The 18,833-nt window shown below is 42.8% G+C and overlaps 1 protein-coding gene across 1 annotated transcript; it reads right to left on the bottom strand.

Moving 5' to 3' along the window:
• Nucleotides 1–411: 411 nt before the first annotated feature.
• LOC120045112 (myelin protein zero-like protein 2) lies at nucleotides 412–17,703 on the bottom strand. Its single transcript, XM_038989999.1, has 4 exons — nucleotides 17,455–17,703; nucleotides 2,474–2,643; nucleotides 2,056–2,266; nucleotides 412–1,952 (listed from the first exon to the last, which is right to left on the bottom strand). The coding sequence occupies exons 1-4, from the start codon at nucleotides 17,507–17,509 to the stop codon at nucleotides 1,675–1,677; spliced, it is 714 nt and encodes a 237-aa protein (XP_038845927.1). The 5' UTR covers nucleotides 17,510–17,703; the 3' UTR covers nucleotides 412–1,674.
• Nucleotides 17,704–18,833: the final 1,130 nt, after the last annotated feature.

Raw genomic sequence — 18,833 nt, 5'->3', positions numbered from 1 at the left:
TGAACGGCTTCCTTCAATGGACACGTTGGGCACATCAGATCACAAAAACTACATAACACATGGAAAACAGGCTTCTTGGAATTGTGGGGTTCTTCTTCTGCATTCAAAGGTGTATGACAGTTAAGTTTTATGTCCAGCAGTAATAGGCAGTCATTTATGCTGTCATTGTTGCAGGAAGCAGGAGTGTGTTAGTCACTGAAAGCTCCTGGCCCAGGGAAGCTTCCACCAGCCCTATTGCCCTTTCCCTTACCTTGAGCTTAGCCCTTAGCCACCCCTAGATACAGGGCTTCCACCAGCACTAGCCCTTACTGTAGCCTACCCCAGATACCACAGGTTTAAAAAAATAAAAAAGGGTTTCACTGACTAAATTCACAACGGGACCTTAATCATAAAACACACTCACAAATCTGCTGCCAGATACACATACATTCATTTGGGAATAATGTAAATGTATGGGCCATTAGCTCAGTTAAAATGTTAATTATTCAAGTGTTAAAATAATTCTGTAAATGAATTTAGAACAAATGGCTACCAAACCAAATGTAATGAAACAGATGCCACCACACCAAGAGACTGCTGCTGGTGTCATTTCAGCCATTTCTAATAAGAGTAGTCATCATACTACATAGTCAAAATACAATCACATAGTAGGATTTGGCGGTACGCCGTATATACCGTATCCCGGGGTATTTCGAAACAACATCAGTATGATTTTCCAATACTGTCAATAATGTTTTTTGTTTTTATAAATTTGAATATTAGTACTTTTTAAATAAATACCTGCAGTCAACTTGTGCACTAGGTAATAGATAAAGCAGACCGTGTTAACCATCATGAAGCTTACCAGTACTAGTTCCCAAAACAGCTGTTTGAGCAAGTCAAGTGTGTTTGTTTACAAAGATAGACAATGAGCAAAATGGGAGATTCATGAGGTGAGTCACCCCTACAGCACAACTTAAGTGAGGTGATCAAGTTACAGCTGTTTGCCAGCTATGCATCTTATAACTATTAAGTTAACTATCTAAGATGTACCAAATAAATTATCTCCAGCTGGGTTCTGCTACTTTACTAATGCCAGCTAAGTGGCTAACCTTAGCTTGCAAGATCAAGCTTCTTGGTAACAGCAGCAGACACGATCCCGTCCGGAAAAATAAGATCCCTGCTGTCTAATATTTATTTTGTGCATGCTGCGTTTCGAGATACTTGCATAACTTTAGGAGCTGGGTTGTTAATAGTAAAATGTTTGCAAGCGTTCGTTAGCATTTACCTAGCATCCGCTATGGGGATTCCTTAGTACTTTTTTGCATTTTGTTAGCATTCTGATGAGTGATGTTTTTGGGGGGGTTTTACATTTGAAAGAAAATACTGTATATCCTGGGATGGCACAGGCACAGTTAACCCAATCACATAGTTGTCTGTAAAAAACATTAAGTGCATAAAACAGTACATGACATTATAATGAGTGGAATGTACAGAGATCCATAATACTCATATTGAGGGAGGGATGAGTAGAGGGTAAAAGAAAGAAGGACACCGACCAAAAAAATGCATTAGTCCCTCCCAAATAGTGGTCCTGGACTGGCCAGCCCCTCCAGTCAGAGACCAGTCCGTCCAGACAGAACACCTCCCCACACCAGTCAGCAGAGGTAGGGAGGGAGACACGCCCCTGACCCATCACCACACTGTAGGGTCCTTACGCTCCTTCTCACTGGCCTTCAGCTTTTTCTCCTGTAGGATGTTGGCCTGCAACTCTCTCTCCTGTAGGACCCTGACCTGTAGCTCTCTCTCCTGCAGCTCTCTGGTTTCCTGCAGTTTCCTCCCCTGCAGCTCCATGTCTGTGTTGGCATGGCGGTTGTAGTACTTGAACACCATGAAGAGACCCAGAAGCACCAGGACTATTGCGATGGTTCCCCCGATGGCTGCAGCCAGGATGCCTATATCAGAGATGGAGACTGGAAGGAGCAGCACAGCCAGCACACACACACAAACAACAATACATTAGTCCATGCTAACGTTTCTATGCAACACACCAGTGTGAGTGAGTGACTGACTGACCTTTGTGGACAACCCTGAGGATGACCTCTCCATTGATGCCGTGGACGTCGGGCAGGTTGCGGACCTGGCAGGTGTATGTGCCGTTGAAGGTGAAGGGAACTTCATGCAGGCTGATGGAGGCGTCCTGTCTCAGGATGTCCCCTGACCACACTGCATGGCCCTTAAACCGCCCCTCTGTAGGGGGGTACGCCGTCTCCTGGTAGTAAAACACCTGACACACACACACACACACACACACACACAATTATGCGCTGCCCTATAATATTGATGTTTTACGTAATACTCTGCTCAAAAAAGCCTCCATGTCCATCCAGTAGTCAAGCTGGTTTACGAGGCTAACCCAGTCTCCCTCCTAATTCAGACCCCTTCCTTGTATGACAACTGTTAGTTCTGCTTCCAGTGTGGAAAGGTCACCCACCGACTCCTCAGCTCCCTGGCTCAGGGGACGGAAGTTCCAGGAGACAGCCACAGAGGAGTGGGACACTGGGTGTTTGGACTTAAAGGTGCACTTCAATCTCACTTCTGTCCCGTTCAACGCCTCCACCTCATTGGATGTGAAAATCTCCATCCCAACGACTCGCAGCACACCTGACACACAGAGTGGACCCAATGAGACACGTAAGCACAGCTATATACACTACATTATATACACAATAAACCTGAGAGTAGCATGAGCAAGCACCTTATCAAAGTCCTCACAGAACTTTTAGAGCACACTATTAAACACAGAAAAATGTATTTCACAGCCTCATGTGTACACATGATGACCATGAGAAGGTTGATAGCGGTTTTTGCAACAACCGTGTCTGTTTACACATCTTCAGTCTAAACTTGGTCCGCTATCTTCAGTAAACACAGACTCGCCTTCCAAAAAGTCAAGTGGTTCGTTGATGACACTTTTCAAATCCCTGGAGCTGTAGCGTAGCTCAGTACTACGTGTACCCTCCCTCAAACGCTTCAACCTGTACTCAGTCAAACCCTTCAAGCGTGTTATCTCTCCTACAGTACTTTGTGCGGTCCAGTGTGGACCAATCACCATAATGAGCTGAGCTAGAGTTATAAATCACACCCGAGTCAAACACAAACTGAATGAACATATAAACGATAAAAAATGATCAAATTAGAAAACAGGTGGAGTGGCCCTGTATTGATTCACTCAGCATGAGGTCTTCACAGGTCCAACAGACCCGAAATTCGGAGATTCGGCCCGGGTTGGGTCCGGGTCTTAAATTCAGACTTTTGTCTCTGATCTGGGTCGGGTCAAATATAATTTCCATGGGTCTTAATTTGCAATTAAAATTGCCTACTGGACCCAATTGGACTCGTCCTCAGTTAATGGAATGTGTGTGAGGTGATGAGAACTGCGTAAGCTTGTTATCTGTGTCAGCCATTTGCAACTCAATAAAACGTATAGCTTATGTCCAGCTGAAACTGGTTCCGGCTGCTCACCTCACATGTGCCTGCTGCTGAGGAGGGAGAGAGAGCGAGTGAAAGGAGCCTTGGCTACTGTTGATTAATAAGACGGCAGCCTTTTTCATTGAATTAAAACAAAAGTAAGAGGAGAAAGAGTATAGTGAAAAGAAAACTCGGAGACAATTTTAAGTATACAGTATATATATATATTTTTTTGTATATTTAAAAAAAAATGTAATACTAAATTTGATATTTTATAAACAATACAAAACATACAGTCGAGACCAAAAGTTTTGAGAATGACACAAATATTAATTTTCACAAAGTCTGCTGCTTCAGTGTCTTTAGATATTTTTGTCAGATGTTACTATGGAATACTGAAGTATAATTACAAGCATTTCATAAGTATCAAAGGCTTTTACTGACAATTACATATAGTTGATGCAAAGAGTCAATATTTGCAGTGTTGACCCTTCTTTTTCAAGACCTCTGCAATCCGCCTTGGCATGCTGTCAATTAACTTCTGGGCCACATCCTGACTGATGGCAGCCCATTCTTGCATAATCAATGCTTGGAGTTTGTCAGAATTTGTGGGGTTTTGTTTGTCCACCCGCCTCTTGAGGATTGACAACAAGTTCTCAATGGGATTAAAGTCTGGGGAGTTTCCTGGCCATGGACCCAAAATATCGATGTTTTGTTCCCAGAGCCACTTTGTTATCACTTTTGCCTTATGGCAAGGTGCTCCATCATGCTGGAAAAGGCATTGTTTGTCACCAAACTGTTCCTGGATGGTTGGGAGAAGTTGCTCTCGGAGGATGTGTTGGTACCATTCTTTATTCATGGCTGTGTTCTTAGGCAAAATTGTGAGTGAGCTCACTCCCTTGACTGAGAAGCAACCCCACACATGAATGGTCTCTGGATGCTTTACTGTTGGCATGACACAGGACTGATGGTAGCGCTCACCTTGTCTTCTCCGGACAAGCTTTTTTCCGGATGCCCCAAACAATCGGAAAGGGGATTCGTCAGAGAAAATGACTTTACCCCAGTCCTCAGCAGTCCAATCCCTGAACATTTTGCAGAATATCAGTCTGTCACTGATGTTTATCCTGGAGAGAAGTGGCTTCTTTGCTGCCCTTCTTGACACCAGGCCATCCTCCAAAGGTCTTCGGCTCACTGTGCATGCAGATGTACTCACACCTGCCTGCTGCTATTCCTGAGAAATCTCTGTACTGGTGGTGTCCCGATCCCGCAGCTGAATCAACTTTAGGAGACGGTCCTAGCGCTTGCTGGACTTTCTTGGGCGCCCTGAAGCCTTCTTCACAACAATTGAACCGCTCTCCTTGAAGTTCTTGACGATCCGATGATTGATTTAGGTGCAATCTTACTGGCAGCAATATCCTTGCCTGTGAAGCCATTTTTGTGCAAAGCAATGATGATGGCACGTGTTTCCTTGCAGGTAACCATGGCTGACAGAGGAAGAACAATGATTCCAAGCACCACCCTCCTTTTGAAGCTTCCAGTCTATTATTCGAACTCAATCAGCCTGACAGAGTGATCTCCAGCCTTGTCCTCGTCAACACTCACACCTGTGTTAACGAGAGAATCACTGACATGATGTCAGCTGGTCCTTTTGTGGCAGGGCTGAAATGCAGTGGAAATGTTTTGGGGGGATTTAGTTCATTTGCATGGCAAAGAGGGACTTTGCAATTAATTGCAATTCGTCTGATCACTCTTCATAACATTCTGGAGTATATGCAAATTTCCATCATACAAACTGAGGCAGCAGACTTTGTGAAAATGTATGTGTGTCATTCTCAACTTTTGGCCACGACTGTACACATGACATCATACAAATTAGAGGTTGACCGATTAAATCGGAATGGCCGATTAATTAGGGCCGATTTCAAGTTTTCATAATAATCGGAAATGTATTAATTTATTTAATTTAACTAGGCAAGTCAGTTAAGAACACATTCTTATTTTCAATGACGGCCTAGGAATGTTCTGCCTCGTTGAGGGGCAGAACGACAGATTTTTAACCTTGTCAGCTCGGGGGATTCAATCTTGCAACCTTACAGTTAACTAGCCCAATGCTCTAACACCTGTTTACATTGCACTCCATGAGGAGCCTGCCTGTTACGCGAATGCAGTAAGCTAAGGTAAGTTGCTAGCTAGCATTAAACTTATCTTATAAAAAACAAATCAATCAATGACTGTCATTGCTCCAATGTGTACTTAACCATAAACATCAATGCCTTTCTTAAAATCAATACACAAGTATATATTTTTAAACCTGCATATTTAGCTAAAAGAAATCCAGGTTAGCAGGCAATATTAACCAGGTGAAATTGTGTCATTTCTCTTGCGTTCATTGCACGCAGAGTCAGGGTATATGCAACAGTTTGGGCCGCCTGGCTCTTTGCGAACTAATTTGCCAGAATTTTACGTAATTATGACATAACATTGAAGGTTGTGCAATGTAACAGGAATATTTAGACTCATGGATGCCACCCGTTAGATAAAATACGGAACGGAATAAACATTTTGTTTAAGGTGATAGTTTCCGGATTAGTCAAAGGTATATGGTTTAGAGAGAAATAGTCTACGCGTTATAATTCCTGTAATAACTTGCGGCTGAACTTGAAAGGGGTTCCTTCGTTATTTTACCGTTCATGTCTTCCATAGAGAATGTCTTGATCTACTTCAAATAAGGTCTGTGTTTCGCGGAGGAGCAGACTGACAGGGGACCATGCAGACAAGCTCTGCTTTCTGCACTACAACCTAAAACTTCTTAACTGGGAATACTGAAGACCCATGAAAGCTGGTGGTTTGTTTTAACATATGTTCTCATGTTATTTGAGACTAAATAGATTTTATTTATGTATTATATTAAGTTAAAATAAAAGTGTTCATCGTTCATTCAGTATTGTTGCAATTGTCATTATTACAAAAATGTGTGTGTGTGTGTGTATGATATATACACTGCTCAAAATAATAAAGGGAACACTTAAACACAATGTAACTCCAAGTCAATCACACTTCTGTGAAATCAAACTGTCCACTTAGGAAGCAACACTGATTGACAATAAATTTCACATGTTGTTGTGCAAATGGAATAGACAAAAGCTGGAAATTATAGGCAATTAGCAAGACACCCCCAATAAAGGAGTGATTCTGCAGGTGGTGACCACAGACCATTTCTCAGTTCCTATGCTTCCTGGCTTATGTTTTGGTCACTTTTGAATGCTGGCGGTGCTCTCACTCAAGTGGTAGCATGAGACGGAGTCTACAACCACACAAGTGGCTCAGGTAGTGCAGCTCATCCAGGATGGCACATCAATGCGAGCTGTGGCAAGAAGGTTTGCTGTGTCTGTCAGCGTAGTGTCCAGAGCATGGAGGCGCTACCAGGAGACAGGCCAGTACATCAGGAGACGTGGAGGAGGCCGTAGGAGGGCAACAACCCAGCAGCAGGATCGCTACCTCCGCCTTTGTGCAAGGAGGAGCACTACCAGAGCCCTGCAAAATGACCTCCAGCAGGCCACAAATGTGCATGTGTCAGCATATGGTCTCACAAGGGGTCTGAGGATCTCATCTCGGTACCTAATGGCAGTCAGGCTACCTCTGGCGAGCACATGGAGGGCTGTGCGGCCCCACAAAGAAATGCCACCCCACACCATGACTGACCCACCGCCGAACCGGTCATGCTGGAGGATGTTGCAGGCAGCAGAACGTTCTCCACGGCGTCTCCAGACTCTGTCACGTCTGTCACATGTGCTCGTGTGCTCAGTGTGAACCTGCTTTCATCTGTGAAGAGCACAGGGCGCCAGTGGAGAATTTGCCAATCTTGGTGTTCTCTGGCAAATGCCAAACGTCCTGCACGGTGTTGGGCTCTAAGCACAACCCTCACCTGTGGACGTCGAGCCCTCATACCACCCTCATGGAGTCTGTTTCTGACCGTTTGAGCAGACACATGCACATTTGTGGCCTGCTGGAGGTCATTTTGCAGGGCTCTGGTAGTGCTCCTCCTTGCACAAAGGCGGAGGTAGCGATCCTGCTGCTGGGTTGTTGCCCTCCTACGGCCTCCTCCACGTCTCCTGATGTACTGGCCTGTCTCCTGGTAGCGCCTCCATGCTCTGGACACTACGCTGACAGACACAGCAAACCTTCTTGCCACAGCTCGCATTGATGTGCCATCCTGGATGAGCTGCACTACCTGAGCCACTTGTGTGGTTGTAGACTCCGTCTCATGCTACCACTTGAGTGAGAGCACCGCCAGCATTCAAAAGTGACCAAAACATAAGCCAGGAAGCATAGGAACTGAGAAATGGTCTGTGGTCACCACCTGCAGAATCACTCCTTTATTGGGGGTGTCTTGCTAATTGCCTATAATTTCCAGCTTTTGTCTATTCCATTTGCACAACAACATGTGAAATTTATTGTCAATCAGTGTTGCTTCCTAAGTGGACAGTTTGATTTCACAGAAGTGTGATTGACTTGGAGTTACATTGTGTTGTTTAAGTGTTCCCTTTATTTTTTTGAGCAGTGTATATATATATATAAAATACTTTATTTTATTATTATTATTTTATTTTTTTAAACCGGTATCGCCTTTTTTTTGTCCTCCAATAATCGGTATCGGCGTTGAAAAATCATAATCGGTCGACCTCTAATACAAATATCAACTACATCACACCTGCCCAGACCCAGTAGCACCCCCCATCTCCAGCGTCCGCATCACTGTACGCCACATGGCCTCAAACTGTACACTTTTGTTGTTTCTCTCCGTAGCACACACACTTTCAATTTTTAGATAAAGCATTTGACTTTTTCATTGTGTGAATGATGGAGGATTGGTTGATTCCCAGTTAAGTATATATGTTGTTTTTAAGATGATTTACGAGATAAGTATCATCCAACCCATTGGGTATCTCACTTCACCCTCATATGCCAGGTCTTGAAATGCATACAGGTGGATTAAAAATCAATTGACATATTCCCTGAAGGCATGGATTATTGAGTCCTTATTAGTTTTACAGTTTTCATATTGTAGTGGACAAAGATGAGAAGACCGTTGGCATGGCCAAATGGACTGTGTGCAACTCACTTAAGGTTAGAAGGAATTTATTCATCGTATTCATTATAATGATTATTATTAGAGGTCGGCATGGCCGATTAATTAGGCCCATTTCAAGTTTTCATAACAAATCGGTATTCTGCATTTTTAGACACTATATATGGCCGATTACATTGCACTCCACGAGGAGACTGCGTGGCAGGCTGACCACCGGTTACGCAAGTGCTGCAAGTAGCCAAGGTAAGTTGCTAGCTAGTATTAAACTTATCTTATAAAAAAAACAATCACTAGTTAACTACACATGGTTGATAATATTACTAGTTTTACTAGCTTGTCCTGTGTTGCAAATAATCAATGTGGTGCCTGTTAATTTATCATCGAATCACAGCCTACTTCGCCAAACGGGTGATGATTTAACAAAAGTGTATTCGCGAAAAAAGCACTGTCGTTGCACCAATGTGCCTAACCATAAATATCAATGCCTTTCTTAAAATCAATACACAAGTATATATTTTTTTACCTGCATATTTAGTTAAAAGAAATGAATGTTATCAGGCAATATTAACTAGGGAAATTGTGTCACTTCTCTTGCGTTCAGTGCAAGCAGACTCAGGGTATATGCAGCAGTTTGGGCTGCCTGGCTTGTTGCGAACTGTGTGGACCATTTCTTCCAAACAAGACCGTAATTAATTTGCCAGAATTTTACAGAATTATGACATAACATTGAAGGTTGTGCAATGTAACACCAATATTTAGAGACTTACGGGTTCGATAAAATATAGAACGGTTCCGTATTTCTATTTTTTTTTTTTTTATCCCCTTTTCTCCCTATTTTTCGTGGTATCCAATCGCTAGTAATTACTATCTTGTCTCATCGCTACAACTCCCGTACGGGCTCGGGAGAGACGAAGGTCGAAAGCCATGCGTCCTCCGAAGCACAACCCAACCAAGCCGCACTGCTTCTTTAACACAGCGCGCCTCCAACCCGGAAGTCAGCCGCACCAATGTGTCGGAGGAAACACCGTGCACCTGGCCCCCTTGGTTAGCGCGCACTGCGCCCGGCCCGCCACAGGAGTCGCTGGAGCGCGATGAGACAAGGATATCCTTACCGGCCAAACCCTCCCTAACCCGGACGACGCTAGCCCAATTGTGCGTCGCCCCACGGACCTCCCGGTCGCGGCCGGCTGCGACAGAGCCTGGGCGCGAACCCAGAGACTCTGGTGGCGCAGCTAGCACTGCGATGCAGTGCCCTAGACCACTGCGCCACCCGGGCGGCGCGGTTCCGTATTTCACTGAAAGAATAAACGTTTTGTTTTCAAAATGATAGTTTCCGGTTTTGACCATATTAATGACACGGCTAGTATTTCTGTGTGTTTATTAGATTATAATTAAGTCTATGATTTGATTATTTGATAGAGCAGTCTGACTGAGCGGTGGTAGGCAGCAGCAGGCTCGTAAGCATTCATTCAAACAGCACTTTCCTGCGTAGGCCAGCTGCTCTTCGCAATGCTTGAAGCACAGCGCTATTTATGACTTCAAGCCTATCAACTCCCGACATTAGGCTGGCAATACTATAGTGCCTATAAGAACATCCAATAGTCAAAGGTATATGAAATACAAATGATAGAGAGAGAAATAGTCCTATACATTTCTATAATAACTACAACCTAAAACTTCTAAACGGGGAATATTGAAGATATCATGTTAAAAGGAATCACCAGCTTTCATATGTTCTCATGTTCTGAGCAAGGAACTTAAAGGTTAGCTTTTTTACATGGCACATATTGCACTTTTACTTTCTTCTCCAACACTGTGTTTTTGATATTTTAAACCAAATTGAACATGTTGTTTCATTATTTATTTGAGACTAAACTGATTTTTATTTATGTATTATATTAAGTTAAAATAAAGTGTTCATTCAGTATTGTTGAAATTGTCATTATTACAAATAAATATAAAAATATATATATATATTTTTTAAATCAGTCGATTAATCGGTATCGTTTTTTTTGGGTCCTCCAATAATCGGAATCGGCGTTGAAAAGTCATAATCGGTCGACCTCAATTATAATTTTTGGCCAACTTAAAATATGCAACAAGTGTTTTGTTTCATTGTTTTGAGCCATTTTCTTTGGCCAAATTAAGTTCCAACTGTAATGTTGTGTTTGGCGCAATATAGGGCTACTAGCACTCAAAATGTAAAACCAAAGAGGGAGTGAGACGCAAAAAACTTACACTGAACAAATATATAAAACACAACATTCAACAATTGAAAATGTACAGTTCCTATTAAAGGAAATCAGTCAATTTAAATAATGAATTAGGCCCTAATCCATGCATTTCACATAACTGGGAATACAGATATGCAACTGTTGATAACAGATACCTTAAAAATGTTTTTTTTTAAGTAGGGGGGAGTGGATCAGAAAACCATTCAGTATCTGGTGTGACCAATTTCCTCACGCTACGCAAAACATCTCCTTCGCATAGAGTTAATCAGGCTGTTAATTGTGGCCTTTGGAATGTTGTTCCACTCTTTAATGGCTGTGCGAAGTTGCTGGATTATGGTGGGAACTGGAACACGCTGTTGTACACGTCGATCCAGAGCATCCCAAACATGCTCAATTGGTGACCCCTTGACTTTTTCCACATTTTGTTACGTTACTGCCTTATTCTAAAAACCATTTAATCGTCGTCCACCCCCCCCCCCCCCCCCCCCCCCCATCAATCAAAACACAGTATCGACAAAGCAAAAAACAGTTCAGATTTCTGCAAATTCATTAAAAATTAAACAGAAATATCACATTAATATAAGCATTCAGACCCTTTACTCAGTACTTTGTTGAAGCATCTTTGGCAGCGATTACAGCCTTGAGTCTTCTTGGGTATGACACTACAAGCTTGGCACACCTGTATTTGGGGAGTTTCTCCCATTCTTCTCTGCAGATCCTCTCAAGCTCTGTCAGGTTGGATGGAGAGCGTTGATGTACAACTATTTTCAGGTCTCAAGGACATTCAGAGACTTGTCCCGAAGCCACTCCTGTGTTGTCTTGGCTGTGTGCTTAGGGTCGTTGTCCTATTGAAAGGTGAACCTTCACCCGTAGTCCAGTCTAAGGTCCTGAGCGCTCTGGAGCAGGTTTTCATCAAGGATCTATCTGTACTTTTCTAGATCCTCCCAGTCCCTGCCACTGAAAAACATCCCCACAGCATGATGCTGCGATCCCATGCTTCACCGTAGGGATGGTGCCAGGTTTCCTCCAGATGTGACGCTTGCCATTCAGGTCAAAGAGTTCAATCTTGGTTTCATCAGACCAGAGAATCTTGTTTCTCATGGGCTGAGAGTCTTAAGGTGCCTTTTTGCAAACTCCAAAACGGGCTGTCATGTGGCTTTTACTGAAGAGTGGATTCCGTCTGGCCACTCTACCATAAAGGCCTGATCGCTGACAGCTGAACCGTGAAGTTTTTAATATGCTACACATCAAAACACAACCAATATTATTTTTGTAATTTGTTTCAGGCAGATTTTAAGGGCACGTAACTGTGGATCATTTGGCCAATAGGCCTATCGCTCGTTTATTTATGGCACTAACAGCACCCAGTCGGAGGTGTCTTTCTCTCGCTCTCTCTGATCTAAACGGGTCACTCAGACCCAAACCCTTTTCGGAACGAGTCTGACTGTCCTCGGGTCCACTCGCAACAGACCTCCGTTCTTTTTTAAATTAATTTATAGAAATCGGATCAGGTGGGAAACCCACGGACAGGTCCAACTTTTGGACCCGTGAAGACCGCTACTCAGCATTCCATTGTGTTTATATTTGGCAGTCTGTGTGTGTGTGTCTCTGTCTGGTTAATGATACCGGCAGGTGGCTGGTTAATGATTGTAGATGTTCAGTCCAGAGGTCCACGTATGACAGCCTGAACCAGCCAGGAAGTATAAAAGGATTCTGATAAAGGTATAAAAAAAACATCAAGTGTTCTGGCAAACATTAAATCTTCCATCTGTACCCATTGGCATCACTCTGAAGCCTAGATTAGATTTATCTCCTTCAGGAGTTCGGTGTCCAGGCAGGGAGTATGGCAGGGTAGGGGCTCGAGACAAACAGGGATTAATACCAGCCATGTGCATTCCTTTTTCCTTCATGCTCTGCCTCATTGCCCTGATGGCCCTGTGTTATGGATTAAAACAGTCAGTCACTCTAAATCAACATCCAGGTCATTCCTATCCATCCTGTCATGTCCATGGGCAGACAAGCAAAAGATCAGTAAAAACACTGTAGAAAGTATCTGAGCTGAGGGAACCATCCTGGCGAATCACTGTATTGTAACAAACTACATTTACTACCCTAGAGTAGACATGACAGCACTAAATCAATCAACCCGATGGCTGAGCTTCACTTCCCCAGACAGACTTCAGAAAGGCCCCTCTCTGCGCTCCCTGATTGGATGGAATTCATGTGATGACAAATGTGTTGTATTATTCAAACTAGAGCAGCAACACATTACTACTTTGAGTACAGGGAGGAGAGATAGTCCTCCCATGTCCTTGAAAGTATAACCCACACAAACAAAACAGAGACATTTACAGAACGGATGCTTTCATATAAACACTGGGTGTGATCCACTAACTCTTGGCTAAGTTGCCTCAAGGCAGAGCTAGTCAGAGTCAGATCCAAAGAATAAATACAATCTGCAGCACTAAAGACACTCCCCTGCTTCCTGATATCGGACACCCAGATAAAGCCCTCTCATAGACAGAGCTATAGGGCGTATTATACACATCGGATAGGTACACCATATAGACTTTCATATTCATACATCAATACCATGAGAAGAATATTCAGTATTTTCACACACTCAATGGTAGCAGAAAATAATCAAACAGTGATACTACTGGCTGTTGTTTTCACAACCTGATAGAGAACTAAATAATTCCTGGAGTAACCTGTCCTTCCATATCCATCTAACAATTATCCAGGAGGATAATAACTTATGATCACTATGAGCTTTGGCCTGGTCAACCTGAGAAACATGTCAGAAATGTCAATATATACTGCATGTCCAAGCTATTCTATAATGATAAAGTATAAATCAAGAGTAGGCTACTTATTATCAAGATTGTGGAAATTAGATTGGGGTTCTGGTCACCTGACCTGTAGCCTTCTGAGCCTGACAGTGGCAGAGGCAGGACCAAGTCACTTTTATTCGAGTCACAAGCAAGTCACAAGTCATAAGTTCGGAGTTCTCAAGGTGAGTCCCAAGTAGAACGGGTCAAGACTCGAGTCAAGTCCAAGTCGTGCATTCTATGAGCAAGTCAAATCGAGACATAAGTTAAGTCAAGACTCAAGTCAAGTAAAAAACAAAATCGATACATGCAACGACTTGTTCAACTACAAATCTTTGTCTATGTATTGAGACAGCCCTTTTCGTCATTTTGTCTACAACACATTTTGATTAGCATTTGTAATTGTAAAACTTGTAGCAGTCGTAAGGGCATAAAATCAGCAGAAGGCAAGGCAGGTTGACGTGCTCAGAGAGTAGATTTATTTACGGGTCTTGGTGATCCAATGGTGAAAGCACCGGGCACCAACCACACCACAAATTCTCTTCAGGTATTCAACCTGAAAATCTGTCGTTACCCCTGAGACGACTCCTTTAAATGGGTGCTCTAATCCGAAGTTCAAAACACAAAACTTTTGTCCGGATTCTTTTGAGGCCCACCGCAATCTTCCTCTGTTCTTCAGAAATACAATTAATCAAAATAAGCCCACTTTTCCCAGCGCATACGTCACCATTTGACACCTCAAACGGGTTTCCCACATGCATCCTTACTCAAACGCATCCCGACAAGAAGCGATTCATTATCATTCATACACGTATCCTCCACTCCAATTTTAGACAATTTCCTTTTTGTTCCAGCTTTCGCTACTCCTGTTGTCGTGTCAGAACACTCGACTTCACCAACTTTGCTCAACACGCTGCTTGATTCAAACTCAGCATCCACTTCCGCCATCTTTTCCAAATTTCAACCGGAATCTCCAACATCCCTCATAATTTGACGTTCGCGCTGCACCCAATCCTATAGCTGTACAGAAAATCAGAAATCCGTTCGCTCACCACCCGACCTTTGTTGATTGACAGGTCAAATCAGAGTGCGGAGTGTGCGTTTCACTAGCCAATTTGTTGCAGTTTTTTTTTCTCCAAGGGCGATGCTGAGGCTACTGTCTCTGGCTGCTTGATTGATTCAAACTCAGCATCCACTTCCGCCATCTTTTCCAAATTTCAACCGGAATCTCCAACATCCCTCATAATTTGACGTTCGCGCTGCACCCAATCCTATAGCTGTACAGAAAATCAGAAATCCGTTCGCTCACCACCCGACCTTTGTTGATTGACAGGTCAAATCAGAGTGCGGAGTGTGCGTTTCACTAGCCAATTTGTTGCAGTTTTTTTTTCTCCAAGGGCGATGCTGAGGCTACTGTCTCTGGCTGCTTGATTGATTCAAACTCAGCATCCACTTCCGCCGTAGAGTGAAAGGTGCTGCATGGTCAATCTGACATTTGCAGGGGCCTTACAGAATTTACTGTGATAGAGCCTATGCAAAAGTCAGGGCATTCATACTTCTTTCTCTTCACGGAGTAGAGCTGTTGTGAAGGAAGTTGTCAACGAAGTGAGTTTGTGTTTATACAGGACCTACCGCCCCCACCTGTCGTCAACCAATCATGTCAATGCAGAGCTATACGGAGCCCTGCATTGTTAGAACATTTGAGAGGCGGGCGATGCGGTAAGGAGCTTGATTTGGATTTGGCCTCTGCATGCCTCCGAAGGCTCCGCAATTGCGTCACACCCTCCATATGGAGCCTCCAACCACATTTTCGTATCAAGCATAAGGTACCAGGTAACTAGACCCCTGTAATTCAGATTAAGACCACAAGATGTCACCAAATTATTTCCCCAACACTTTCCCTGGCTGCCACCCCAGCTAGCACAGTGGATCTGGGCCGATTCCGGCTGAGAGTCGGGGCACTAGGCTGAGAGTCAGACTCGGCCGACGTCATATGGCCCGAGTCTAGGCCGCCTTAAGCAGTATTACGTATGGCTAGGATGCAGGGATAGAGCTCGGGCCGATTCCGATGTGAGTTATCTGACCCAAATGTATTACTTGGGTCTCGGGCCGATTGGGGCTACTCTCTGGCAGATGATTACACGGACTGCTTTATAACATTTCATTATTTTATTTTCCCCCATATTTTCTCATTGTTTCTGTGATTTATTTTACACAGCATTTTATGTCATATAGCTAACTATGTTTTTAAGAGAGAGCTTTTCAATTGGCATCTCTCCCCTGTTTTCAGTCACTGGATTAGGTGTGAGCAGTGCAGGAGGTAGGCTAACGAGTTGTGCTCCAATTTTACTGGGAATAGCTTTATTTGTGACTGGAGTCTTTGACAATTTTTTGGGCCTTCCTCCGACACGGCCTAGTTAGTATATAGGTCCTGGATTGCAGGAAACTTGGACCCAGTGATGTACTACGCACTACCCTCTGTAGCACCTCACACTAGGATGCCGAGCAGTTGCCATACCAGGCGGTGATGCAACCGGTCAGGATGATCTCGATGGTGCAGCTGTAGAACTTTTTGAGTATCTGCGGATCCATGCCAAATCTTTTCAGTCTCCTGAGGTGGAAAAGGCGTTGTCGTGCCCTCTTCACAACTTTGTTGGTGTGTTTGGACAATGATAGTTTGTTGGGGATGTGGACACCAAGGAACTTAACTCTCGACCCGCTCCACTACAGCCCCGTCGATGTGAATGGTGGCATGTTGGGCACACCCTCAGCAAAGCATAAGACAGTTGCCACATCAATGTTACACTGAATTAATGAGTTAAGTTATTGAAATGTTATATTCCATTCCAATATTATATTCCAATTCATTTTTTTTTTTTATTAATTATAAAAAACAATTGAAAACCTTTTGCTCCTGAATGTCATTTTAAAGACTACTGGGATATAAAATCTTGCATTATTCAAATAATATTTAGTGCAATTGTACATAATGGATATTATGGAAAAGGAACAACGAAAAGATCAAAGAAAATGTATGTGCAGGTGACTTAAAGAGGGACTTTACATCAAATCTCCTCATAGTTCGGATATTAATAGCGACATGTGCAACACCATTTCCGCCAATATTTTATTGAAATAATTCAAATAAGACAACTAGACTTAGCTTTTAAGTATTACTTACTAAAGAATTTCTAAATAAAACGGTTTAAATGGATTTTAACGCATTTCGTGAAACCCTATGCCATAATCTTCTAACAGGCACCCCATAGGGGGGGGCAGTTACCCCTGTACTTAAAAAAAACACCCCTTTTCTAAAAGCAACATTTCATGAAAAATGACTCAAAGAAAGTGTAAACTGTAGCCATTTATTTCCCTTTATAGTTTATTCGCCTTAACATGACCTTCATCCCATATATATTTTTTCTAAACGTTGCTTTGTGTCAGAAATTAGACATTGTTCTTAGGGGGTAGTTACTTCCTGAAGCCCTGCATTGGCTTTAATACACAATACTCTGTGCCACAAAATGACTGACAAAACATTACAAAACCTGGCAAGATCATTTCAAGTCTCAAGTCAAAGTCAAGTAATTTTATTTTCTATAAAGTGGAGTCTCAAGTTATCAAATTTGTGACTCGCGTCCACAACTGGACAGTGGTGTCAATGTGATTCGTGAGCAAGATGACTGCTGGAGCCTCTGATCAATGTTTTAACTGAATAATAATAGGCCTAAGTGTTAATGTAAAGCTATAAATTATCAACAATATTCGTTTGATTTACTTGATCATACAGAATAGCGACTAATTGCCATAGGACTGAACACAGAAATTAATGAAGTAACTTCGAACTCACCTGGCACTGCGAATAAACCCATAAGCGCGAGGAACTGTTGCCATGTCGGATACATTGGATTGTCAGTTTGTCCAGGCCTCAAATACACTGACAAACTTTCAAAGAGTTACTGGAAACCTCCAAACGTGAACGTTTTAAGGATCATTCAGGCGAATACCTTGACAGGTTTTTGATAAAAAAATCCTAGCTCTAGGACTCGGAAGTTTGAAACTCAAAGGCTGTGTGTGCACTCGGGCTGTAGGCGGAGTGAGTATTACACACCTTTTGCTTGGTGGGACTGGTGGGAGGCGCACGCTGTTGTAAAACATGTTTGAGTAAAAACTGTTTTTGTCCCCCCAAAACTGTGCAAACTATTAATACTGCTGGCCTACCTTTACTTGTATCCAAGACTTGATGCAATTAGGATATGTCAAAACTGTCCACTGCTGCTCAAACGTTTTTTTTCTTAAAAAAATAGGCAATATTTTCCGTTTTCTTCCCCCGTCATTTGCGCAGAGGCAACGCATTACGCATAGCCTACCTATGCTGCCCTACAAAGTGAAACAGAAAAATGGCTTCAAAGTTGTTTTGCTAGCCAGCCAAATATATTGTAGGTAGATCATTGATAATGCACTGATGTATCATCTTATTATGTAGTCATTTGTATTCATATCAATCATAACCACTGATTTGACCTATGACCCATAAAATGCATATACTGCAATCTGCCTTTGAATGACCTGTAACAACTACACTGAACAAAAATATAAACTCAACATGTAAAGTGTTGGTTGAAAAAAAGCACAAAAAGCTTATTTCTTAAAAATTTTGTGAACAAATGTTTTTACCTCCCTGTTAGTAAGTATTTCTCCATTGCCAAGATATTCTATCCACCTGACAAGTGTGGCATATCAAGAAACTGATGACCATTACACAGGTGCACCTTGTTCTGGGGACAATAAAAGGCCACTCTAAAATGTACAGTTTTGTCACACAACACAATTCCACGGATGTCTCAAGTTTTGAGGGAGCGTGCAATTGGCATGCTGACTGCAGGAATGTCCACCAGAGCTGTTGCCAGAGAGTTTAATGTTCATTTCTCTACCATAAACTGCCTCCAACGTCGTTTTAGACAATATGGCAGTACGTCCAACCGGCCTCACAACCACAGACTATGTGTATGGCGTCGTGTGGGCGAGTGGTTTGCTGATGTCAACATTATGAACAATGTTGACATCATGGTGGAGGTTATGGTATGGGCAGGCATAAGCTACGGACAATGAACATTTTATTGATGGCAATTTGAATACATAGAAATACTGTGACAAGATCCTGAGGCCCATTGTGAGGCCCATTTTTTGAAGGTACTGTATCTGTGACCAACAGATGCATATCTGTAT

This window comes from Salvelinus namaycush, chromosome 3 (assembly GCF_016432855.1).
Source record: "Salvelinus namaycush isolate Seneca chromosome 3, SaNama_1.0, whole genome shotgun sequence".
In the NCBI taxonomy this organism is placed as follows: Eukaryota; Metazoa; Chordata; class Actinopteri; order Salmoniformes; family Salmonidae; genus Salvelinus; species Salvelinus namaycush.
Note: the sequence above shows the minus strand (reverse complement) of the source record. Positions and strands in the feature narration are given on the sequence as shown.

Bases quoted from the DNA above. Each gene is read 5' to 3' on its own strand.
- LOC120045112 (XM_038989999.1), bottom strand. From the start codon at position 17,509: ATGTATCCGACATGGCAACAGTTCCTCGCGCTTATGGGTTTATTCGCA. The intron at 2,267-2,473 runs GTGGGTGACCTT...TGTGTGTGTCAG, and splicing joins GCCAGGGAGCTGAGGAGTCG to GTGTTTTACTACCAGGAGAC. The intron at 1,953-2,055 runs GTCAGTCAGTCA...TGCTCCTTCCAG, and splicing joins CCTCAGGGTTGTCCACAAAG to TCTCCATCTCTGATATAGGC.